Source organism: Mus musculus, chromosome 12 (genome assembly GCF_000001635.26).
Source record: "Mus musculus strain C57BL/6J chromosome 12, GRCm38.p6 C57BL/6J".
NCBI lineage: Eukaryota > Metazoa > Chordata > Mammalia > Rodentia > Muridae > Mus > Mus musculus.
Genome location: NC_000078.6, coordinates 113009638 through 113030909, shown reverse-complemented (window position 1 = coordinate 113030909; position 21272 = coordinate 113009638). Strand labels below are relative to the sequence as shown.

The following is a 21272-nucleotide window of genomic DNA, read 5'->3' as shown; positions in this document are numbered from 1 at the left end:
GAAGTGCCAACACCTTTCTCCTGTCCCTCCCACAGCAGTTCATGGGGCAGAGGGTGAAGGGTGGACAACAACGGGAATGCAAGCCAGGTGTGTTGGTACACAACTGTAATCCCAGTACTTAGGACCATCAGGAGTTCAAGGCCAAGCTCACCATATATTCAGTTCCAGGCCAGACCATACTAAGTAACAGCCTGTCTCAAAAACAATCAAAAAGAATGGGACACCCTGTGCTGGGTGTGAATGGATGCTGTTTCCCGTGCCTTCAACCTTGTGGCAGCTACTCTCCAACATCATCTGCCTGGCTATGGAAAACCCCTAAGAGACTAGTATACCTCTAGGTTTGCTATGAGGGTGTGTGAGAGGCACCATAGGCAGTTGGAAGCAGGTGGGACAGGGAAGGAAGAGGAGCGAGCCTGTAGCACAGGAGTGCTCTTTGCTTCCTGTCCGTCACAAGGTAAATAGCTGTGCTCTCCTCTGAAGCTGAGCAAAGTAAACCATTCTCCCCTCAGCCTCATAAACGGCTGTTCTCAGGCTCCTGTGTCACCAAAGGGTCTGACTAACTCAAATGCTCAGCTCTCTAAGGAGTCACCCGAGGCTGCCTGTCCCAGGTGTGTCCCAGACTGCTTTAACAACACCTCCACAGCTGGCTGGCACCAGCTGGGGCAGAACAGTCCAAAGTGACAGTTTGCAGCACAGGGCCTGACCAGCCCTCTCGGCTGACTGTCCTACACCACGGCTTCCAATACAGATCCATACAGGAACACCTCCAACAAGGCAGTACCCCTGGTAAGACAAACCAACACCTCTGGATACAAGGCACTGTGGAGGACACAGTGGAGGTGCCTGGGGTAACAGGTCAGCCTCAAGAGTACCAGCAGGAGTTGAAAAGCAAGGATCGAGGAAGGGTCAGGCGTGTGTCTTCCAGTTGCTTACTGGGGTCATGGGTCAGTAGAGGTAAGGAGCAGCACGAAGGCAACACAATAGTGCACACACTCCAGGCATGCCCTAAAAATAAGATCCTCCTGACCCCACAGAAGAAAGATATTTAGGATGGACACTGTTAAGAATCAGATCTGGGGGGCTGGTGAGATGGCTCAGTGGGTAAGAGCACCCGACTGCTCTTCCGAAGGTCCGAAGTTCAAATCCCAGCAACCATATGGTGGCTCACAACCATCTGCAACGAGATCTGACGCCCTCTTCTGGAGTGTCTGAAGACAGCTACAGTGTACTTACATATAATAAATAAATAAATAAATCTTTAAAAAAAAATCAGATCTGCTTCAACTAGGACGTACGAGGAAGAGTAAGCAGTGAACCACTGTGTAGTAAAAGATTCACACACCAGAATCTCAGACTCCAGGGCCACCTGGGAGAAAATGCAGGACCACGACTTCCCCTGCACCTATCTGAGGCTGAGCCACGGGGATCCCACAATCACTCAGGGCTCAGCTAGGCCCTATGCCTCATCTGCACTTCTTGCCCAGCTGTTACAGCCACAGAGCAGGATCCATACAGTAAGGGCTTCACAGCAAATGTCCAAGCATCCCTTCAGGGAGGCTCCAATACCCAGCTGCCTCCGCAAAACCTCCACTCAGACCACATAAGCAAATCCTGAACGTGGTGGACTGAGCTCGTTAGGGCTTCCCACTCGCTGTGATGATGTCCACAGAGCCAAGAGCCTCACCAACTCAGTTGGCAGAGGCACCTGTGCTCAGGGCTGAAGATTTAGGGAACAATGACCACACTTCTCAAGCAGAGCTCACGGGGGCAGAGGAAACAACTGTCCATGAACAGCTGGGCTCCAGAGCTCGGGTGAGACGTGCGGCCTCACAGACAGATGGCCTGGACTGGGCTTGCTGCTCATGAGGCCTCAAGGGGAGTGACCAAGCAGCTTCCATCCCAGAGGGACTGGGCAGCAAAAGGAAAAATGCTTAAACCAGAACAGGAAAAGCTATGTTCATACACGGCAAACGAGTCCCAAAAGAACAAAAACCAATGCCAGCAGCTAACACTTTGACTGACACATCTCGCTGAGTACCAAGTACAGCCAACCGGGGCTACTGATGGCCCAGTGGCACCTGCAGCACAGATCAGGACAGCGTCCATCTTACTCTCTCCCGTCTGCCCACGAGAATGCAAATAGAGAAAAGTGAAGCAAGGCCTAGAGCTCCCACCTGCGTGACTGCGGCTCCAATGCTTCACATCAGCCCCACATCAGCGAAAGCAGCGATGTCTGTCTCTCTTTATCATCCTTAAAGCAACTAGATCGTGCTGAGAGGGAAACCCATAAGGAACTACTATACCCAATACACAGACATTTTTTACAATTCTGACTTTAATAAAATCAATTTTATTGGGACATCTAGCTCTATTGTCTTCCCTGCATGGAGGGCAATTCACCATCCACAGAAAGGTGTCTCACCCACCAGGCTAGAGGAGGAGTCACAGCCACCGTCCTAAAAGGAAGCCCCCAAATAGCACACCCCACTTAGCAAAGCAGCCTGGGCTTCTATTTTAAGTGCATGTGTGGTGCTGATGACCCCGGGCAGAACCCCTCCCCATACCCTTGAGTAGTGGCAGAGCACAGCACTCCCCAGCTGGTGGTGCAGCTGTTCCAGTTGGCCGGCCAGTCCCCTGCCTCAGGCCTTTGTGTACTGGTGGTCACGTGGACCAGTAACAGGGCCAAGACACAGTGTCCTATAAGGATAGTTGGAATGTCTGCATTGAGTGGGGGTGTCCTCCTGGGGTTACCACTACCCTTTTGGTGGGAGGAGGTATTTTCCAGGAAACAAAGCACGAAGTAGTGACAAGAAGGTGAGGATGGCTGCATGGGCTGCCTCTCCAGTCAAAGGCAAGATGCTCAAAGAAGAGCAGGGCACCCTTCCATCCTGCAGGACCTTGGCCTCAAGGAATGTTCTACGAGCTATGGGAAGACTCTCCCTTCATCTTCTTGTGTGCACGACTCTCCATTGTAGACAGACTCTCCATTGTCCAGAGCCACTCTTCCTCAATGCTGGAAGTTGCCCCAAAGCAGCCTTCAAAACCCCTCCCGGTTGTCTGGAAGTCAGGGACCTGGAAAGAGACCTTTTACAAGCCAGAGGTCTGAGCCTGTGAAGGCTCAGCTTCCCATCTCTGGCCATCCCTTAGCCAGTTTAAGTATCTAAATGGTCCCATGACATACCAGAGATGAGTCAAAGAGTATTCAGCAGCTGTTCTGGCTAGCCAGACTTCCATGCTCTCTGGGTGTGTGCATGGGAATAAATTAAACAGGGACATCAACTCCTCCCTACCTGGCACATAGTCTCAGATCCCACCCAAATGTTAGTCAGAGATCCTGCCCCCACCCCAGACCTCCACTGAGGCATAACTACGCAGGACACTACAGGTTAGCAGATGACAGCTCTGGTCTTCACAGCATCACTAGGGAGAGCCTGTAAAACAAGGGCTGGTGGAGGAGCCATGCAGGGGAGCTGACCTACTGCTCCCATCTGTTCCCACCATCCCAATGTTCCTTCCAGTAAGCACAGCTTCTTAGTTCCTCATCAGGCTTCAAAGAACCCTCCCTGGCCAATGTGTCCTGCCCTGCCCTGCCCAGCCCAGCCCAGGTACCATGGTCCCTGCTTCTAATAACAACACTCAAAATACTATGTGGCCTACAGGCTACAAGTGAACCCAGGTCCAGCACCTCCTAACCCTCTGCTCTAGCCTAAATCTGTTCCCTTCGCTGTTTCTCCAGCAAACGCAAACACCACCTACACCCACAAACAAGCTGCCCCCATTCCTAGATTCAATCATTCTTACATTTATAAATTCAAGGCAAGCTTTATTTATTTATTTAGGGTTTTCAAGATAGTGTCTCTCTGTGTAGAGCTGGCTGTCCTCGAACTCAGAGACTCCCCCTGCCTCTGCCTCCTGTGTGTTGGGATTAAAGGTCTGTACCAACCACACCCTGCCTGCCAAGCTACTTTTGGTTCAAGTTCCTGCCAGGCTGGAAGAGAACAGAGTGTACAGTTAGGGTATGGCAACTTCTGTGTTATTCTCTTTTTAGTTTTTCAAGGGTGACAATCCAGTCACACTGAAGAGAGACATTTGGTGGTTAAAACAGGAAGTTCAGGGGCTGGAGCAATGTCTCAGCAGTTAAGAGCACTGGCTATTTCTTTCAGGGGACTCAGGTTACATCCCTAGCACCCACATAATGTCTCATAACTGTCTGTAGCTCTAGTTCCAGAGAATCTGGTGCCCTCTTCTGGTCCACAAGAATACTGTATTCACATGGTGCACAGACATTCAGGCAAAACACCCATACGCACAGAATAAAGAGAGAAAGAGAAAGAGAGAGAGAGAGAGAGAGAGAGAGAGAGAGAAAGAGAAAGAGAAAGAGAAAGAGAAAGAGAAAGAGAAAGAGAAAGAGAAAGAGAAAGAGAAAGAGAAAGAGAAAGAGAGAAAGGTAAGTTAGTTCAAGGCAGCAAAATGGCTCAGTGAGTAAAGGCAGCTGCTGCCAAGCCTCGTGACCTGAGATGGATCCCCAGGACCTGCACAGTAGAAAAACTATTTCATTTTTTTTCTCAGCAAGGTCTCCCTATGTAACTCTGGCTGCCCTGGGATTCCCTATTAGTCCAGGGTAGCGTTGAACCTACAGAGACTTGCCTGCTTCTATCTCTGAGAGCTTGGATTAAAGGAGTGTGCCACCATACGCATACCCCAATGTAAACAAAGCAAAACAAAACAAAAAAACCTTAAGACAGAAGGCCTGAACTCAGCAAAGCTGAAGGAATGGTAGTCCCACCACAGGGTAGGAAGGCATGAGTGTCAGCAGCATGCAAGTAAGCATGGGACCCCTAGCAGACCCTGACCAAGGCCAGAGCGCTAGTCTAGCTGCCGGGTGAACAGTGTCCATGTAGTCTACCTGGACACTCCAGTCAAGCCTAAACCCATGGCAGGTTTCCACAGCCAAAGCTCCCCTGACAGACCAGGCTAGTCATACTCCAGACTTAAGGTGAGTGGGGCTGGGGATGACCCTGAAGACATAAAGGACGTTCAGTACATGCATACCTGCCCTTAGCAGAGGAGCCCCAAGGATGTAGAAGGGCAAGGCCCAACAGACTCCATCTCAAAGGTGCACAGAGCTCCAGCAGGTACTGCCTAAGGCCCAGTCAAGTCTCTTCTCAGCACAAGAGACCCTCTGGCCTCCAGATACTCTCTTACCAGCAAGAGCCTTCCAAAGGCCCTGGCCAGCACCTTGGTGTCCTGGTAAAGGCTGAAGGTGCCCACTGCACTGCTTACTTTAGTGGCCAACTCAGCATTTAGGTGCACAGCTCTGACAAAAGCTATTACAGGAAGCACAGGCTGGATGGGCCAGAACTTTAGATCTTTCAGAGAGGAACAAAGGATCTGACAGCTAGGTGAGGCCTGCCAGAACTCAGATTCTCCTGCTATGACAACATAGTTTCTTCTGCCTAAAGTAAGACATCAGAAGTAGGAGGGTGTTGCAGAGAGAGGGATGCATGGCGATCCAAGCCTGTCCTGCCTAGGTGCTCCATCCTAACGGCTGTAAGTTCACTGTAGCCTGTGTGCATTCACGCTGGATATAAATGCAGGAAGAACCCGACACCTTGGGGACAGATCCCCACTCAGACAATGATTCCCTAGAGACAATGGTGCCCTTGGGGCTGGACCATAGGTGAATCACCTCCAGCTCAAGACCTCAGCACTTGAGAGGAGCGTAAGTAGTAGGGGAGTACCCTCAGTTCTGACAGGGCAGTGAGGCAGCAGGGGTGGACTAGCAAATCTGTGGGCACCAGCAGGAAGAACGCCAATTTGCTGGTCCCTGGACCTTCCACTGCCTATCTCTACTTAGAGCTTTAGAAACCTCTGTTTAGCAGGCCTCAGCACCACAGCAGACTACTCAAGAGACTCAAGGCCTCAACCTCAGACTCCAGCAGCCCCAAGGGTTCCTGAGACACCTGCCTCTGCACCACCTCTTGGATGCACTTGGAACATTGCCGGAATCCAGGACTGCTGCTTAGAGTTCCATTCCCAGAGGCCATGTATGGCACCTGCCATCCCTAGAGGCCTGTAAAAGCCCACCTTTGCTCTAGAACCACCTCCAAAGCAGAGAGACCGCAACCCTAGAGATATTCATATACTATAGTTAAGGCTAACAGTGTCTCAGTACCAGCAGGTGGCCAGGTGTTTGTGGAGTGGAGCCAGTTCACACACACTGCTGGTGGAGGTGTCTCCTGAGCCAGATAGTTCCCAAAGAGACTGGCAGCCCTGGAGCTTGGGTCTAGAATGAGCAAGGAAAGCTCTGACCATAGGCCCTGGGCTTTCCTACCCAAGCCTTTCCTCATCTGCACCTGAGGGAGGGCGCAGCGCTCAGCCGCAGAGCCACTTCTATTGTTCTGTCTACACCACCTGAAGCTAGAGCTCTAAAGATCCTCTCTTTAGGATGGAGCTCTGCCACTTCCATAAGCCTAGCACAGCATCAGATGACTCTGCTGTGTATGAGGCAGCGGATCTTTTGTCCCCTCCTACTCCCATCCCTGCCTCACTGACAACCTGCTTCACTAAACCTTCCTGGGACCCAGGGAAACAGTGGGTGGACATGGCACAATAGCCAGGACCCTGGTTTGCAAGGCACACTGGGCCTGGTGGACATGGCACAATAGCCAGGAACCTGGTTTGCAAGGCATGCTGGACCTGCCTACTTCTCAGGTCATGAGGTATTCAATAATGCCCAGTGTGCAAGGCAGCACAGGCCACAGCTTTTGCATGAAGCCACTCGAGGGAAATGAAGCTGCCATAGCACCAAGTTCCATAGGGAATCAGCCTGCGTGGATACAGAGTACTCCACACAATACCCCACACCACTTTTCCTGCCCATGTCCTAAAAGCAGTGCCTGGGCAGGGTAGGAGACCAGAGCCTTGCAGAGCCCAGCAATGTGTCAGCCTTATTCTGAATCCACGGGGCCTCTCCCCATCTTCCCACTGAGCTGTGTCAAGAGATGCCAAGCCCACAGTCCAGTCAACCCAATGCTTTCCTCAGTGGCCCTCCTCCAACAGAGCCCTGCGTCTCAAACCCCCCCACACACACTCTGCCCGCTTCAAGACCCACTTGAAGCCATCAGTAAACTTGTGTCAGTTCCCAAGCAGCGCCTCTGCTAATCCAGATTATTCCCCTTACTCTTTTCAGTCTGGCGTCTCGGTCAATTACAACTTTCACCAACAGTTAGTTACTTGGACAAGGCCTGAAGTGGATTTAACAAGACAGATGTGGTTCCAACAGAGTGAGCTGAGCCTGCAGCAAGGACAGAGAAGAGAAGGAGGTCTGGAAGAACTGTGTCAGCATGGGCACAACAGGCAGTCGCCAAAGAGGTACATGGCTTGCTGTCCATCACTCCATGTCCTTACTAACATCAAATGTCTAGTGGGAAAGCTGACCTGTTATGTGTCCATCCAGTACCGCAGAGGTGAGCGGAGAGTACAGGGAAGAAGCAACAACCAAGTAGAGAAGGGCTGAGAATCTCTCAGAACTAAAGAAAACCACCAGTCCACAAAATCCACAATCCCATAGGGGCCAGCACAAAAGAAACACATGACAGGACACGTCATCAGACAAGCTGTCACAACAAGGAGATAACCACAAAGCCGCCTCAACATACCTCCCTCCAGTGAGTCATGGCTTGATGACAGCAAGACCAGAAGCCACAGTCAGTTTACCAGGCTTCTGTCCTGAGGGAGATGCTGCCCCTGGAACAAGCACTAGGCCCTAGGGGATGAGAAAGAGACAAGACACCATTGGATAAAGAGCACCTCATGATTATCAGATCCTCCCCAGAGGAAAGCCTCAGGATGTCTCTCCAGCGCAGGGAGGAGGACCCTAGGTCTTGAGGTGCAAGGACAGAGGGGAGTAAGAAGTCTAAAGCTACCAAGCACACCTTTAATCCCAGCACTGGGAGGCAGTGAGGTCAAAGCCAGCCTGGTCTACAGAGCAAGTTCTAGGAAAGCTAGAGAAACTTTGTCTTGAAAACACACACAGAAAGAAAGAAAGAAAGAAAGAAAGAAAGAAAGAAAGAAAGGAAGGAAGGAAGGAAGGAAGGAAGGAAGGAAGGAAGGAAGGAAGGAAGGAAGGAAGGAAGGAAGAAAGAAAGAAAGAAAGAAAGAAAGAAAGAAAGAAAGAAAGAAAGAAAGAAAGAAAGGCAGAAAGAGAAAGAAACAAACAGGAAAAGAAAAGAAAAGAAAAGAAGAAAAGAAAAGACAAGACAAGACAAGACAAGACAAGAAAAGAAAAGAAAAGAAAAGAAAAGAAGAGAAAAGAAAAGGGGTGTTTATAGGCTGGGATGCAGCTCATTTGGCGGAGTGTGTGCCTAGCATGCATAAAACCCTGAGTTTGGTTACAGAAGCCTCAGGGGTTAAGGGTCATCCACAGCTAGTGAGTTCTAGGCCAGCCTGAGATATATGAAGCCCTGTCTCAAAAAAAAAAAAAAAAAAAAAAAAAAAAGAAAGAAAGAAAGAAGGTGGAGCTGGAGAGATGGCTCAGTGGTTAAGAGCACTGACTGCCTTTCCAGAGGTCCTGAGTTCAATTCCCAGCAACCACATGTTGGCTCACAACCATCTGTAATGGGATCTGATGCCACCTTCTGGTGTGTCTGAAGACAGCTACAGTGTACTCATATAAATAAATCTTTTTTTTTTTGAATCAGCTTTTGTTCTGTTTTTAAAGTTGAGCCATTGAGTTGCATCAGTGGGTAAGGTGCCTGTGCAAAGTCTGACGACCCACGCTCTCTCCCTCATCCCACAGGGTGGGAAGGGAAACTGACTCCTGCAAGCCGTCTTCTGATCTCCACGCACCAAGGTGCCTCTAGCATGTATACAATGAATAAGAAGATGTCATTAAAAAGAAAAAGATGATTTAACAGGCAAACTCTACTACCCAAATCAAAGTTTCTCTAGCTATTCCACTATCCAAATCAACATAGAAACAAAAACATAACTAAGAAGTTCACACCTAGAAGGCACTCTACCTCTAAATGCACATTTATATAGCAACACACTCCAAAAATGAACAGAACAAAGACTCATAGAGTAAGAGAAATAGACAACATTTTCTCAGGTTATGTTTTAATTCATGTCTGAAATATCCCAAAAGCAAACAGATTTGAGAACTGTAACAAACCAAGCTTGCCCCAGTGGACACACAGAAAGCCATGCCCTCTCAGCTGCCAGATACACCTCTGGCACAGACAAACCATGCATGAGAGCTGACCACATCCTGAGCCATAAAGTGAATTCCAAAAGTATTTTAATGGCTTGGTGTCAGACTGACCACTTTCATGGATGTGGATTAAACAAACTAGAAAGAAGTAACAGAAAATGAGAAGACAGCTGGATAAAAATATTATAAAACTAGATGTTTGGACATTAAGACACTTAAATATATTGTATAAGCTTAAAGCAGGAATAACAAAAACACTTTAAATACTTTGAGAGATGTTGTAAATGAAACCTTGTGAATGCACTGAGGCCTTACTTCAAAGAAAAGTTATACCTACAAATGCGAATTGGAAAAGCAATCGGCTGAGTGTTTAAGAAACTAGAAACAAGGGATGTCGCTCAGCAGTGGAGTGCATGCCTCGCATGCACAGGCCATGGATTCTGTCCCCTACAGGAAGAGGAAAAGGAAGGCAGAGACACTCAGAAACAACAACGTGAATCCATGGACTACAAGTGGTGGGAAACACAAACCCCACGATCACTTTTAAAAGCCAGCAGACCCTTGGGTGAGAGGGATCAGGAGTGTACGATACACGTATAAATAATATGAAGAACTAAAAGGAGTCAGGTTACGCGTAGCGTTTTGTTTTTTTTTTTTTAGATTTATTTATCTATCTTATGGATGAGGGTCCTATCTGCACCTCAGTAGAGGACATCAGATGGTTGTGAGCCACCATGTTGTGGTGGGAACTGAACTCAGGAACTCCAGAAGAGCACACAGTGCCCTTAGTGGCTAAGCCATCTCTCCAGCCAGTAGTGCACATCTTTAATCCCATCACTTGGGAGGCAGAGGCAGGCAGATCTCTGTGAAGTCAAGGCCAGTCTGGTCTACAGAGCCAGTTCCAGGCCAGGCAGGGAGACAGTGAAATCCTGTCTCGAAAAAAGAACTGAAAGAAAAAAAAGGAGACATCATTATACATCCCACACAAGCAGAAAACAACCGAGGATTATAAACAACATCACCTCGACACATCTGAAAAACAAGAATTCTCATAAAAATACAATTTTCCAAATGAAAGGGAAATGGAGCTCATGGTCAGAAGTTACACTTTGTACAGAGAAGACCAGATACAGTGGTGTATACCTGTAATCCCCACGCTGGGAAACTACTGCAGGAGGATGCCAAGTTCCAGGCCTGTCTGGGCTACATCATAATGTCTCAAAAACCAAAGCAATGTCTCTCTCTACCAGGAGACCACAAGTCTACCTACTTTATTGTGAGCTGCCTCAAAGCACTTTACCTTGAGCCACGGTGCAGTCTAAAGGACAACACACAAAAGGCATCACAATATGACCATGCTGGGATTTTATCCCAAGAATAGTGATGAATTTAATCCTAAAACTAAATAAACAAATGAACTTTAAATTAAAAAATAAAAGTCAATCTATATAACTCACCACACTACAAGACAAGGAGAAGATTCAGCGGGTCTGGGGACAGACATCTCAGTAGAAGATCTCCTGCCTAGTGCAGGTGAGGCCCAGGTTACAAACAAACACAAAGATGAGAAGGCAAAAAGGGATAAGTATTTGAGTGAACACACACACACACACACACACACATGCATGCATGAATGCATGCATACATACATACATACATGGCGGTGGCGGGGGTGGGGGGGGTGGGGGGTGGGGCAGGGGTTGTTGTAGTTTGGTTTGTTTGTTTGTTTGTTTGTTTGTTTTTCCAGACAGGGTTTCTCTGTGTAGCCCTAGCTGTCCTGGAACTCACTCTGTAGAGCAGGCTGGCCTCTGCCTCCCAAGTGCTGGGATTAAAGGCCAGTGCTACCTCTCAGCAATGGAGTGAGTATTTAATGTCCACCAAAGATAATTTTTTATAAGTCTGTTTATGCCAGGGGGCATGTGCAGACAGGAAGACAACTTGTGGAGTGGGTTTTTCCCTTCATAAAGTGTGTATCCCAGGATGGAACTCAGGTCACCAGGCTTGGTTGGCACCTCTACCTACTGAGCCATCTCACCATTGCAACTAATGATGTTTTGAAAAGTCATATTCAGCTATAATAGAATGAGACTCTTAACTCTCCTTCTGTTGTCTCTTCAACAATGACAACAGATCTCTTGATGACCATGCCACTGTGTACTGAGGTTCATTTCTGTAATCCCAACACTCAGAAGGCTGAGGAAAGAAGAGGACAAGTGGAAACCGGCCTGAGCTGCCAGGCAGTGGTGGCATGTGCCTGACTCCCTGAGTTTGCAGTCTACAGGCCAGCCTGGTCTACAGACTGAGTTCCAGGATAGCCAGAGCTACACAGAGAAACCTTGTCTGAAAAAAAAAAAAAAGAAAAGAAAAAGGAAAAAGTTAAAACAGCCATTCAGGCAGGACACAGACAAACCCATGTAAGTTGGGTGCCACATCCATAGCTCAGTGGCAGAACACTCCATTTCTATATATCTGTATCTGATCAGCATATGCAAAAACCGGTGACATTCCCCATCTCCAAGAAGAGTCTAAGAAAAATTCACCACCCTGTTCAGGACCACGAGGAGAGTGGAAGAGTGTGCTCTCACCTTAAACTGGAGGGACAGAGATGGCGTTCACTATGATGTCCACAAAGTGAACATTAAGGAATGAGTCTGACACACACACACACACACACACACACACACACACACACACGTGACTTGTCAACAGAACCCACACATTCCTCAGGATGCATCACAGACCTCAGTCAAGGCAAGGCACATGCCTGAGAAGAAGCTTGGAGCCAGTGGAGCTCAGGAGAATGCACGGGCAAAGCCCATCTGAAGCCACAGTCACAATTAACCCAGCCAGTGGCAAAGCCAGACACAGAGAACATTCACACCCTTGAAGTTTCTAAGACAGGACAGAGAAGCAAATAAAACACTGGGCTTTACCAAAATCAAAACCCCTGCTCAGAGCTGGGCACACACATGTACCTGTGGTCCCAGCCACTCAGGAAGCTGAGGCAGGAGAGTCACTTGAGTTCAGGAGGCCAGTCTGAGCAGCATAGTGAGACCAGTGTCAAGTGAAATCACAGAGTGCACCCATGAAGAGCAGAAACACTGGCAATGAGCATCCACTTCCACCGCATGAAGGACACTTCAGCTTAATGAGGAAAACAGATCCTTCTCAGCAAAAACCAGGAGCCAGCCTCCAATTCAGAAATGCAGCCACTCGTGGAAAAACTCTTGGTACGACACATCTCCAAAAAGAGTCTAAGAAAATCTTACCACACTGCCCAGGACCATTCGGGGAGCAGACGACTGGGCCTTCACCTTAAACTGGAGCTTGCTTATGAAATTGTACGTACCAACCCCCCTCCACTGCTGCTATCAGCCACCCAGGTCCACAATGAGCCCTGTGACAATAGTAACCAAATGACAGCCTGAAACTACAAAGAATCCAAAGTCCACATCCAATGTAGGTTCATTTGTACAAGGGAGTACTATGTAACAACAAAAAGGAAAGTCTCTTGACAAAAAAGCACGGGATGCATCAAAGGCGGCCTCATTCCTTCCATGTGGCTCTCTGGGGAGAAGACTGTGTGAGAATCCATAGCTGGTGGAGGACCAAAGAAGGATGGGAGCTGTTTTCTGGGATGATAGAGATGTCTGCGCCTTCCACAAACACACACCTACAATGGTGTGTACTCAGACCACACTGCTGCCCAGATACTAAGAGTCCCACCTTTCCTGAAGTAAGCCAAAGATAGAGACTAGAGGTCAGCAGCGGTAAGAACAGAGGCTTGTGAACAATATTAAGCAGGTGCCCAGAGATTGGAAAATGTGTTAGTAAGCGTCAGCTAGAAAAGAATTCAAGTGGGAAGTACAAAGGTCCACAGAGCTAAAGACTCGGGCAAGGGCTCTGGAATCCCAGCAGTAGGGCACGGGCAAGATGCTGGCTGTCCCCAGCAGCACGGTGCACCACGCTGCTGAGGCAAGGTGAACTCAGCAACACTGCTGGGTCACCACTGACTATCAGGAGTTGGGTCCTCCCTCCCACCAGCCCCAGGATGCCTAGCACCCAGCTCTCCACAGGACAGAGAGCTGTCTCATCGCCTCCGGGAGGGAAAGAAGGAGAACTGAAACTCAAGCAAATGAGGAGAAAGGATACCACCCCCACCTCAGCACCCCTATACGCCAGGGCAACCCTGACAGATACAGGCAATTAATTGAAGGGGGCATCTCAACAGCTGAAGGTGAGAAAAGAAAGATTACTATCCCCTATAGAATAAGGTGAGAAAAGATTACTATCCCCTATAGAATTTGCTAAGACTCAAGTAGGGAAAAAGGAGAAAGAAAAATTGGCAAAAGACACGACTGAATTTCACTAACAAGGAAATACAAATGGTCTAGATTCATAATCAGAGAAACTCAAACTAAAACCACAGCACTGTTTCACACCCACCAGCCTGGCAAGAACGCAAGACAGTGAGGATTCTCGCCCTGATGATGGGGGCTGGAGCTGGCACAACTGTTTTAGGAAGCAACCGAATAGTAACACCAAGCGAACACACACCCACACCCCTAAATCCTCCTACTTGACAAAACGTGATCAAGGCAGTCCTGTCTGCCTCAGGGACAGGCATGCACACAGGAGATTCATAAGAAAACCTTCTCTGCGGTGGCCATGGCAGAGCTGTAGCCAGGTAAAACCTGACAACACCCCGCAGCAGAAATCCAGGTGTTATCACTCTGAGGAGTGTATGCAGCAATCAATGTGCGTCAGCCACCAGCACAGCCGTAGCTCGGGAAAGACAACCAAAGCCAGCAGGGAACCAGGGAACCAGGGAACACAATCCTGATCCTGTCTGCAGCGAGTGCCCAAAGCACAGCACTGCACAGCAAGTGGCCAGAGGGTGTGTGCTGAGGGTGAGTGCTGAGTGCTGAATGCTGAGTGCGAGTGCTGAGAGAGAGTGCTGAGGGTGAGTGCTGAGTGCTGAGGGTGAGTCTGACTGAGTGCTGAATGCTGAGTGCGAGTGCTGAGAGAGAGTGCTGAGGGTGAGTGCTGAGTGCTGAGGGTGAGTCTGACTGAGTGCTGAATGCTGAGTGCGAGTGCTGAGAGAGAGTGCTGAGTGTTGACTGAGTGCTGAGGATGAGTGCTGAAGGTGAGTGCTGACTGAGTGCTGAGGGTGAGTGCTGAGTGCTGACTGAGTGCAGAAGGTGTGTGCTAAGTCCTGAGGGTGAGCACCTCTGGCAGCAGAGCAGAGGAGGACACAGGTCAGAAAACATGCAACACTGTCCTGACACTCTATACTTTAACACACAGAACATCTGCTCCACCTGACCAAGGTCCTCACCCCTCCAGAGAAAGTCTCTGTCCAGCCCAACACCCAGAGCACCCCAACACCTGCTGCTGCTCACCCCTTTCACATCTTCCTCTCTGTGTAAGCCTGTCCTCCACCAGCCTTCCCTGACCCCTACCTTCTCCTGTGGAAAAAGGATCTTCAAGAACACAGACCACAGCAGGCACGGTGCGCATGCCTATAATCCCTGTACACAGGAGGCAGAGGCAGGAGGACTGAGAGCTCAAGGCCACCCTGGGTTACAAAAACAAGTTCAAGGCCATTCATGACTACAAAGCAAAACCCTGTCTCAAAAGAAAAAAAAAATCGTCCACCTTTAAAGGAAATGGCCTCTCTCCCTTTCCTTACTAGGTTTAGGCTCCAGTCTTAGGTGAGTGTGCTACCTGTATCTGCGGTTCTAACTCTAAAAGAAGTTCAAGTGTGTGTTGGGGATGTGGATCACAAGAGCATAGGAGTTCAAACAGCCTCAGTGTTTCTGAAAAAGAAGGAAGGGGGAACAGAAGAGGGAGGGAGAAAGAGAAAGGCTGACTGGTGTATGGGGTGGGGGGCATGGGGACCCTTGGCTCTCATTAAGGGAACTCAGAGACTGCTAAAGGAATTCAAGGGCCAGTGTGAAGTCTCAGGGCAATGCTGTAGAGAGCCAGAATTAAGTGTGGAGATCAGTTCATCTCTCCCTCCCCCCACCCTGCTTTAGGGGCCTGGGAGATGCTCCCACTGAGGCAAAAGCTGACCCTCAGGTCTCAGTCCTCCAGATGCCCCTCAGATCCATCCTTCCTTTCCCAAAGCCACAGACAGACCCAGAGGGCCTTGTGCATTCTAGAAGGGTAAAACCACTATCTAGTGGCCTCTGTACCCCCAACACCACACTCAGAGGCCTGCTGAAAGAACACAGAAAGTTCCCCTTCTCCTTCCTAGCATCTCTCTACTCAGATCCCCCTCCAGGGCACACTGTCCAAGTTCTGTGCCTGGAAGGCTCTTTGGTGATAAGGCCACTTTCCCTGACTCCCCAGAGGGAAGCCTGGAGCGCCCTCAACCTGGTGTCTAGAGTTCCTCTTTTCTCTCACTAGCTGAAGCTCCCGAGTAGGAGCCAAGTCAAGAAATCACAAAAGTTTCAAGCTGGGCACTAGAATGGGAAGCTGTAGTCCACACAGAGATGGGTGGCCACAGTGTCCGCCCAGCGGGTAAATTTTGTCTAACCCTTTCCACGGGGCGAGGAGGAGGTCGCCTACCCAGGGGAGAAAGACCAGGCTTGTGCAACGGCAAAATTAACAGCTCCAAGCAAAGAGTACAACGGTCTCGGGAGCTCTCGTCACAACGCCGGACACAAGGCCGACAGGTGAAGAGAGCGCAGACCTCACCCGCAGGGTAGATGGAGAGGAGACAGCGGCGTGTCCCGGGAGCCTCAGGCCCAGGCCTCTGGGGTGTGACAGTGCCGCTGCACGCCGGAGGAGAGCTGTGGCACTAGCCGAGAGCTCCACCGCCTGAGGTCCGCTGCGCAGCCCGGCCCGGGACGCAGGTGTCAAGGTGCGGGCAGAGCACCGGCCGGGCGAGCCACAGGCCCGCTGCCCCGCCCCGGCCCTCGCCTTGCAGTCACCCGCGCGCGCTCGGGGGCGCGGGGTCCCGGCCCGCAGGCAGGTGCGCGCGGACAAAGCGCAGCACGGGGGCGTACCTGGGCACGCAGCTGGGGCTGGAGCCGTCCACCTCCCAGGTGGCAAACAGGTTCATGGGCACCGGAGTGTTGAGCGCTCCGGGCGCGCCGGGCAGGCCGAGGCGGCCCCGCTCGGCCATGGCGCCGGCCCCGCCGTCCCTCGGCGGCCTGGGGCTGCGCCGGGCCGCGGGAGCGCGGCGGGCGGGCGGGCCGGGCGCGCGGAGGGCGGCGGCGCGGTCACATGGCGCCGGCGGGCGGCGGGAGTCCGGCAGGCCCGCGGGCGGTGTCCAGGCTGCGCCCGCGCCCCGCCCCCTGCCGCACCGCGCCGCCTATTGGTCGACGGGGCAGGGCTCGCGCGGCGCACCCAATCACCGCCCACCGGAAGTGAGGCGCGCGCCCCAGGGCGTCTCCGGCGCCCAGCCGCGGGAGCGAGCGCGCGCGGCGGCGCACAGGCTGTGCCCCTCTCAGGGACTCAGGCGAGCGACGTGATGGCTGCGGGAGTGACCAGGTCTACGAACCCCTCACGCTCCCTGCGGCGGACCGCGGGCCTAGGGACGTGACCATGTATCCCGGTGACTCTCATCCGGTTGCCATCCTGCGTGTCCCCGCACAGGCCCCTAAGGCCTGGCTCTCGCACTCTGTAGGCCCCACCCACCCTTATTCCTTGAGGAGTTTCAGCCACCATCTGTCCTCCCTAGCTGCCCCATCCAGCAACCTCCGCCCATCCAGCCTCCTCCTATATTCAGCAGTGCTTTATTTATTTATTTTTAAGTTTTTCTCAAGAGCATCTCAAATATTTGGTACAGGGTGCATTCTCCCTTGCTCGCAGTGAACTTGGGCCAATAGGAGGGGCGGGTGGCCGATCAGACTGCAGGGCCCAGTAGGCAGGGGATTCCAGGCATGGCCTGGAGAAGGCCGGCTAGGCTCTGGGCCTCAGGAAGAAGCTCTCAGTGGCAGATGTCCCTCCCCCTCTTTTTGGCTGTCTTTGGTCAAAGTCAACAAATTTAGGGAAAAGCTTTTCTGGCATGTCTTGTTTCTTTGTATCCACGGCTTTACACAATTGCCTTTCTCCCGCTAGGTTCCATGTCTTATTATCTTCTAGTAAGCTTATTGAAACAATTCTAACTCAAATCAATCTGACCTGGCTGTCCCTCCTTGCCCTTCAGGTTTACCCAATAGTCCTGTTTTCTGCCTTTCTTCCCAGGAAGGCATTGTGGGGGTGGTCCCTCCTCTGCTATGACACCCCAACCCCTTGCCATCTACATTTGGAGCTCCTCTGCCAGAGGCAGCCTCCTGCTGTAACTCCAGGATGGGAGCTGCAAACAGCTGCAGCTGCTTAAAGCCAGAGTCTGCTTTGAAGAGAACAAGGGGACCTGTGTTTTCCTCATGTTCCTCACTCGCTGGGGTGGTAAAACAAAGTCCAGAGGGTCTGTCAGTCTGTGGCCAGCTGAAATGAATATTGTCTGACATTGCAGCCCTATTGGGGCCAGTAGTAAGGCTTGTACCTAGGAAACCAGAGGCTGTGTTCACCGAGCTTCATCAGCCTTGGTGGACAGGCTGCCTTTGATTGGAAGCAAAAGACAAGCATCCACTGACCTCAGCAATTGGCAGACAGCGCTGGGGACAGACCAAGGGTGCATTTGCAGGCAGAAGAATGGGCTGTCTGATGAGTTGTGTCTGTGTGCGCCAGGCAGGCATTGCAGCCAGGGTCAAGGGAGGAAATAAGAGTGACCAAGCTGTGCATACCGGGGCATGGCACCAGTGGCCTTGGTTGAGCTGTGCCATCTTGTACTGGACACCATTGTAGGTTCTCAATGAATATGACATATATCTGCCCAGCCTCACTTTAGATGGAAGGAAAGTGAGACACATGCTGTCTGCACTTTCTAAGGGAAGGGGGGGGCTGTTAAGGTAGGTCATGGGGACGGGTTAGTGGTGACCAGTGTTTTCCAAGTGACTAGATAGCAGTTTGAATCTGTTTCACCTGTTATTTGGATCTTTGGCCTCTGTATTTGAAAATAATGGCTGTCTCCATTCTCTTTTTGTAAACTGTAGGTCCTAAGACAACTTCCTTAAAAGCCAGGAAATGTGTCTTCCTGTGAACTAGGTGTGATGTGACTCCTACCCTTCTACATTTGTAGCATTCCCCTACCATGTTTCCTTTAAAATGGGAACTTAGTTCAGGATGAGCCTCGGTGGGCAACCGGGGTGACCGGGGAGAGGGCCCAAGGAGGGAGACCTCCGGAGCCCTGTAGTCCCAAGTCAGCACACATAAACCATGGTTAAGACCTGAAAACAAGCTGTCTGTTCAGCAGCAGGACACTTGTTTGTTGGGAGGAATTAAATTTGGGGTTCCAGAAAAGGCCTCGGGCATTGGCAGGAAGTAGAGGTTTTAGCCAGCTTCCTAACAGACCCACAGATTTTGACTGGGTTCCCCTCAGCCTGCACACTGGGAATCTGAGCTTCCTGGCTGATGTTCCAGACCATGCATTCCTTGGAAACTACTCATCTGCTTAGCTTGAGTTTAAATGATAATGAACCTGGCATGAGGATGTGATACAGCTGTGTAGGCATGACATGGCCCATGCCTGAAGGAGCTCCCACAGAGTCCAGGGACCTTGCAATGAGTCCAAGGCACAGGAACCACTGGGACTCCAGGCCTCTGCCCATGCTAGGGGCACACTAAATAGATACTCATGTGTATCTATTTAGTGAAGGAGCTCTGGTGGGCACTAGGCACCGAGCCTTCTGCTGTTCTCTGGTCCATCCTCCTTTGCACTGTTAACTTTGGGCTCCAGTCCATCTGATGAGTTGCCAAGACCCCGGGTGGCTTGTGGCTCTGTGTTAACATAGTTCATATCCTGCATCCCTGTCAGCCTTGCTGTCGCAGAGGCAGGGTTTCAGAGTCAGCTCAGGCCTGTATAGCTGAGCCACTATCAAGGAGGCAGAAACAGAAATTTCACACATGGAAGATACGCTGGTCACATGAAGTGTGGGTCACGCATGCCTACTTCAGGGAAAGGAATGTTGTGTCCAGGAACCCAAGTAACCTTCAGAAGCCAAGTGGGTGTGCAAGTGGGTGAGCAAGTGGGTGTGCAAGGAGAGGCTGTGAGCAGCAGCAAGGCTCATGGCAGAGCACCAGACCCTGGGTCCTTCTGAGCTGAATACAGTGTTGCAGACATGGTCTACAAAAGTGAAACAGGACTGTAGATGTTATCGAGGGTGCTGGGGTTCTCTTGTAATGCTCTTAGTCTCAGTAATAAAGGAATTCAGAGGGGCTGGTGAGCTGGCTCAATGGTTATGAGTACTGACTGCTCTTCCAGAGGTCCTGAGTTCAATTCCCAGCAACCACATGGTGGCTCTCAACCATCTGTAATAGAATCTGATGCCCTCTTCTGGTGTGTCTGAAGAGAGCAATGGTGTGCTCATCTATACAAAATAAATAAATCTAAAAGAAAGAAAGAAACTCAAAAACGATCTTATTAGCCTTTAAGAGAAAACATAGTACAGGTTAGATTAAAAATCCTGGCAACCACCAAGAAGACATGAAAAAGGCCTGGCTTTTAAGCTAGACATGGAGTAGAAATAACTTACTAAGACAGGAAAGAAGATGGCTGGAAGAAAGGCTCAGCTATAAGAGTGCTTGCTGCTCTTGCAGAGGACAGTTCCTTTCCCAACATCCATGTCCAGCTCCATCAGGATCCAACACTGTCTTCTTGTCTCTGCACACATGCACACATGAATACACACATGCATACTCACAAACACACACACACGTGCATAAAATAAATTTAAAAAAAAAAAGAAAAGAAAAAGAGCTCTCAAGAATTGAAGTGAACTGGTGAACAAAAATTACCTGGCCATGTATCCTCTGACCGTGGCTGGCACCCACTCGTCTCTCAGCTGTATCTCACGGCTTTGTTTCATACTCTATTCCTTAGGTTATGCCAGGTGAGGAGAGGGTTCCAGTCTTCCTCCATGGCCTCTTTCATGTTTTTCTGTTGTTGTTGCTTGCTAGCTTGCTCTCTATGTAGGGTAGACAGGCCTGGAAATCACAGATCCCAGTCTGCCTCTGCCTCCTGAGTGCCAGATTAAAGGGCTGTGCCTCCATATGCACATCTTTTTTTTGTTTGTTTGTTTTTCGGTTTTTGGAGACAGGGTTTCTCTGTGTAGCCCTGGCTGTCCTGGAACTCACTCTGTAGACCAGGCTGGCCTCGAACTCAGAAATCCACCTGACTCTGCCTCCTGAGTGCTGGGATTAAAGCCACCACACCCGGCTCTAATCTTTTTTTTTTTTAAGAATTATTTTATATATATGAGTACACTGTCACTTTCTTCAGACACACCAGAAGAGGGTATCAGTCCCCATTACAGATGGTTATGAGCCACCATGTGGTTGCTGGGAATTGAACTCAGAACCTTCAAAAGAGCAGTCAGTGCTCTTAATCACTGAGCCATCTCCCAGCCCCCACTCTGTTAATTTTATTTTTATTTATTTTTTTTTTTGAGACAGGTTTTCTCTGTGTAGCTCTGGCTGTCCTGGAACTCACTCTGTAGACCAGGCTGGCCTCGAACTCACTGTTAATCTTAATGTAGCTTTTTAGGTCCTATTCTCCTACTGAATAGTGTTTGGAACATGAACAAGCTGCTTATAGTTGGAGGACTGTCCTCTGGGAACCACCAAGAGGTTAGAAGTTCACGGGCACCTATTGTATCTATACATTTCCTGGTTTATTTCATGTCTGACCTAGTTAGGCAAGAGCCTGAGCATCATGGATCAATTTGATCAATGGAGGTATCCATGTGGATACCCTGCTGGGTGACTGGCATGGAGCAGGGCCTAAACCACTAATGCTGACTGCTCCCAGAACTACTACCACCAGGAGCTGCCATGGAAGCCGTCTCCAAGACCTGATAGGGCCCTGGAGTTGTAAGGTTCAGAGATACACTCATTAACTCTGTAAGTTTTTCTCAAACTGCTATCAAATCCTGGAGATGCAGGAATGGCCTGCTTGCCCTAGAGGGGTAGGTATTCTTCAGGAGCTAGGACACAGTCTAGGGTATGC

General features: G+C 50.1%; 1 protein-coding gene across 21 annotated transcripts in view; it reads right to left on the bottom strand.

Annotated features, from left to right (window-relative positions):
* Pacs2 (phosphofurin acidic cluster sorting protein 2) overlaps positions 1–16456 on the bottom strand; it is a 59948-nt gene extending 43492 nt beyond the window's left edge. For 6 of the 21 annotated variants that reach the window (XR_381518.3, XR_381519.4, XR_001780448.2 and 3 more), the window contains exon 1: positions 16228–16456. Coding sequence is in view for 14 of the 21 variants with exons in the window: in XM_006515769.3 (XP_006515832.1) it covers positions 16228–16346 (119 nt within the window). In the remaining 7 variants the exon portion in view is untranslated. Of the gene's footprint in view, positions 1–7661; positions 7769–15787; positions 16190–16227 lie in introns of those variants that run through there. The other 15 variants (XR_003950043.1, XM_006515770.3, XM_030246678.1 and 12 more) reach the window with 6 other exon arrangements.
* Between the last annotated feature and the right edge of the window lie 4816 nt (positions 16457–21272).